Raw genomic sequence first — 3,871 nt, 5'->3', positions numbered from 1 at the left:
ATGCTTTTAGCGACACTTACATGTGCAATAGCTTTCTGACATCAACCAAGTCATTCATAACTGGCTCCAGCTGGTTTGTTCTGAAATAAAAAACAACAAATGCTGTAGATTGTCTGTTGCAGCTTTCATGCACCTTCTAACAACACATATGTACCATGGCATGACTAAAGGGCTGGTTATCCTCCCGCAGCAGTGTGTCGCAGTGAGCTTGTCGCAGACATTTTTGATTTATGCCCAATTTTGAAGTGTGGTCTGCGTTATATTACTCCACGCCAAAACGCAAGACGGACAATCAGAAAGTAGCTGTGGGTCTAGATATGGCGCTGAGGCGGGGATGAAGTGGGGGCAAGTTTGTGCGACAACGGAGGGACATGAGTGCGAAATAGAGTGTGGAAAAAGGGTCCCTGCGTTCTCACGTACCTCGCTCTTCTAGCGGGTCCATCTTCACGAGTCATTTTCCACAATGGCGGTCACACAAACCAAACAAGTTGGTAAGGTACCAAACAGGAAATACACGTAGAGTAGAGTGGATGTAGATTTGACCAATCAGAGGCCTCCTGTCTGCGGTCACCTACAGTTTCAGAAAGGTGCAGCAGACTGTCTGTGGAAGGGGTGGGGCCATATCTGCGTTAATTGCGACGCACATGCAGACGACCTAATTCTTGAGTATAAATCTGCCTTAACTTTTGTTAGATTATGCAAATGCTCAGTCTGCACCAACGAAGTTTCCCAGATGCTTTTAATCTGCTGTGAAGCAGGATTCTCCACCATGAACATAATCAGAAATAGATATTGATCCAGGCTCAAAATGAGCTCCTTGATATGTGCTTTAGAATGGCTTTGTCTCCATTCAAACCCAGGTTTAACACGGGGAAAAATCTAAATCTAGGTGTCATTTTTTCTTACAATAAGCACATTTGTTCTTGGATTGAGGAGGTAAAAGGGACACATTGCTAATGGAACAAGACAATTTACACTTGGAATAAGAAAACACAATTACATTGTCTCATTTCAAGTGCATGTTACTTATTTTAAGAGTAAAAATACTCATTCCATTGGCAAACTACCTCATTTACCTACTCAAAGTAAGGGTAAATACACCTCATTTAAGAAATGTTTACTTATTTCTAGATCATTTTTCCAGTTTGCAGGGCAGCCTAAAGCCCACTGCTCTCATTAAGCCATAAAAAAAACGTTCAGTTCAGGTGTTTTAGAAAATATGTGAATCAGGAAATTGTCTGTATACCAAACTGAACAATCGTGGTTCTCTACTTCAAGAAGAATTTAGATTTTAAAATGGAAAAACATTCTATTTTTTATATTTGTATTTAAAAATTCAATGCATAAGAACCTTTTATTTCAGTGTTAAATTCTGTTTAAAGTAACTTCTTTCTAAAGATTATAATAAAGAAATGTCTCCGGACCTTTACTGTTTGTTGATTTTCTTTATTTGGACCCCGCTGATTTTTAATTGGTTACCCCTGTTGTAGAGCAACATATACTGCCTTCAGAAAGACGTTTTTTCTAGGACAGCTATGATTTTATTGTATTTAATATACGTAAAGACGGGACTGAGGAAGATGGTGTGGCTTTTAAAGTCCTGGATCATAGTCCTGGTGTATGAACGATGGGGAAATTCAAGCGACAGAATAGATGGATAGATAGATCTCTTTTTATGGGTTGTAGGACAAATGGATTCAATATGACATCAGGAAAGTGTCCCATTGTCCCTTTGGCTTGAAATTTTTTTGTCCAACTTCTAGCAGAAGAACTCTGTGAAGGACCTGCCACTCACTTTTCCCCCTTTTTTTTTTTTTTTCTCGTTGTGCAGCTCCAGCAGCAGCAGTCCCGCCTCATGAAAATCAACCATGACCTGCGCCATAAGATCTCGGTGGTGGAGGCTCAGGGGAAGGCTCTGATCGGGCAGAAGGTGGAGCTGGAGGCCGGCGCCCAGACGCAGGCGCAGGAGGTGGGAGCCCTGCGGCAGGAGGTGTCCCGCCTGCGGGAGCGGCTTCAAGGAGAGCGGACCGTGCAGAACCCAGAGGAACTCCTGGTGCCTCACCCCCCGTCACCAGCAGAGGTGAGGCGGCTCAGTGAACGATGCACAGAATAATTTTTTAGGAAATGATCTCCTCTAAATTTACCATTTTAATACGGACGAATTTAAGCTCATAAATCTATTTATTTATTTTTTTCTTAAACGGTTCCTTTATCACATATTTTACCTGCAAAAGCTTGAAATTAAAACCTTTTATACTCTGGAAAAAATCTAAATCTGGGATAAGTCATTTTTTTCTTAAAATAGGTGGATTTATGCTTGGATTGAGGAGGTAAAAGACAATTTTTCCCATGGAACGAGACAATTTACATTTAAGATAAGGAAACACAATTGCATTGTCTTATTTCAACAGATGATATCTAATTATCTTATTTTAAGAGTAAAAATACTCATTCCATTTGCAAACTTTCTCATTCACCTACTCAAAATATAGGTAAATACACTTAATTTAAGAAATTTTTACTTGATTCTAGATCATTTTTCCAGTGTAGCCTCTCTGAGAAATATATAGTTCACAGGAAAAATGCCTAGAAATAAGTAAACATTTCTTAAAATCAGTGTTTTTACCCTTGATTTGAATACGTAAATTAGATAGTTTGCCAATGGGATGAGTATTTTACTCTTAAAATAAGATATTTCGATAATATGCACTTGAAATAAGACAATGCAATTGTTTTTTTCTTATTTTAAATCTAAATTGTCTTGTACCATTGGCAAAATGTCTCTTTTACTTCCTCAATTCAAGAACAAATGCACTTATTTTAGGAAAAAATGACTTATCTAGATTAGGATTTTTTTCCAGTGTTTTTAATCTCTCTTCAAGTTGACCCAGTACATTTGTGAAACAGCAGTAATCGTCCTAAAGGATAACATTTAATAAAAGGCGGAAATGTTTTGCTGAAGCGTTCCATACTACACTGGGAGCGAACTATGGAAATCAGCCCAGAGGCTGATTGAGAGAACTCAGTAAGGAAATAATAAAGTGTCCTTTACTCCACCAGCCTGATAAAAGAGCCAGAGTGGATTTGAGTGCTGAGGGTGGGTCAGACGGACGGGACGCCTACCAGCTGGTGCTGGGTGGGTTTGATCCACCTCAGCAGCATCTCGCTAGCTCCCTCGCTTCAGAAGGACGTGAAGATGAGGAGGCTGAGGACGAAGCTGCGTTGCTTTGGGTAATGCGGGGTGGTTTGAACAAATCTGTCTGTTCGGCTTTTTGGCCCGAAGCTGAACAGCAGCTGGACTAACGGTGTGGCACTGAGTGTCTCTGCATGGCAGTTTGGAAAACTAACAAGCATCAGAGGGAAGTTGTTTTTCCCTCCTCTCCTGCCAACTGGGTGAGACTTTTTTAGATGACAGCACTGATGATACCTCTAAATATAGATCGGCATCAGAGCTCAGCCTCTTTAAGTTGTTCTCTCAGAGCATCGTGATCATCAAACCCCAGAAAACTGCTTCGTATGCCCAACAGGAACAAGTTCATAAAGGCAGGAGTTTAGGAAGGGATTTTAGAAATATCACTTCCTTTTTTTATTTCAAAGAACACATTTTAAAAAGGGAAATTAGAAAAAAAATAAAATCCAGAAATGAAACTTCTTAATCAAAAAAGGTTGTGAGAGTAACCTTTTTTCTAATTATGATTATTAAATTTTTGTTCAAACTTTATTTTACAGATTGTATATATTCAAACTGATTTTTTTATTTCTCTCTTTTAGATTAAGTTGAAAAGATCTTCATTCTTTCAAATAGTATTTTTATAGATCTCATTCTCTACGCTTCTGTGGGCGGGTTCACCTGTGAACGAGCAAAGACGTA

At 39.3% G+C, this 3,871-nt stretch overlaps 1 protein-coding gene across 3 annotated transcripts in view; it reads left to right on the top strand.

The window, feature by feature from the left end:
• Positions 1–3,871, top strand: part of rilpl1 (Rab interacting lysosomal protein-like 1) — a 38,520-nt gene that overhangs the window by 11,726 nt on the left and 22,923 nt on the right. For 2 of the 3 annotated variants that reach the window (XM_015376798.1, XM_015376799.1), the window contains exon 4: positions 1,832–2,080. In XM_015376798.1, the coding sequence (XP_015232284.1) occupies positions 1,832–2,080 (249 nt within the window). Of the gene's footprint in view, positions 1–1,831; positions 2,081–3,060; positions 3,319–3,871 lie in introns of those variants that run through there. The other variant, XM_015376800.1, reaches the window with a different exon arrangement.

Source organism: Cyprinodon variegatus, unplaced genomic scaffold (genome assembly GCF_000732505.1).
Source record: "Cyprinodon variegatus isolate N-32 unplaced genomic scaffold, C_variegatus-1.0 Scaffold142, whole genome shotgun sequence".
Taxonomy (NCBI): domain Eukaryota; kingdom Metazoa; phylum Chordata; class Actinopteri; order Cyprinodontiformes; family Cyprinodontidae; genus Cyprinodon; species Cyprinodon variegatus.
Note: the sequence above shows the minus strand (reverse complement) of the source record. Positions and strands in the feature narration are given on the sequence as shown.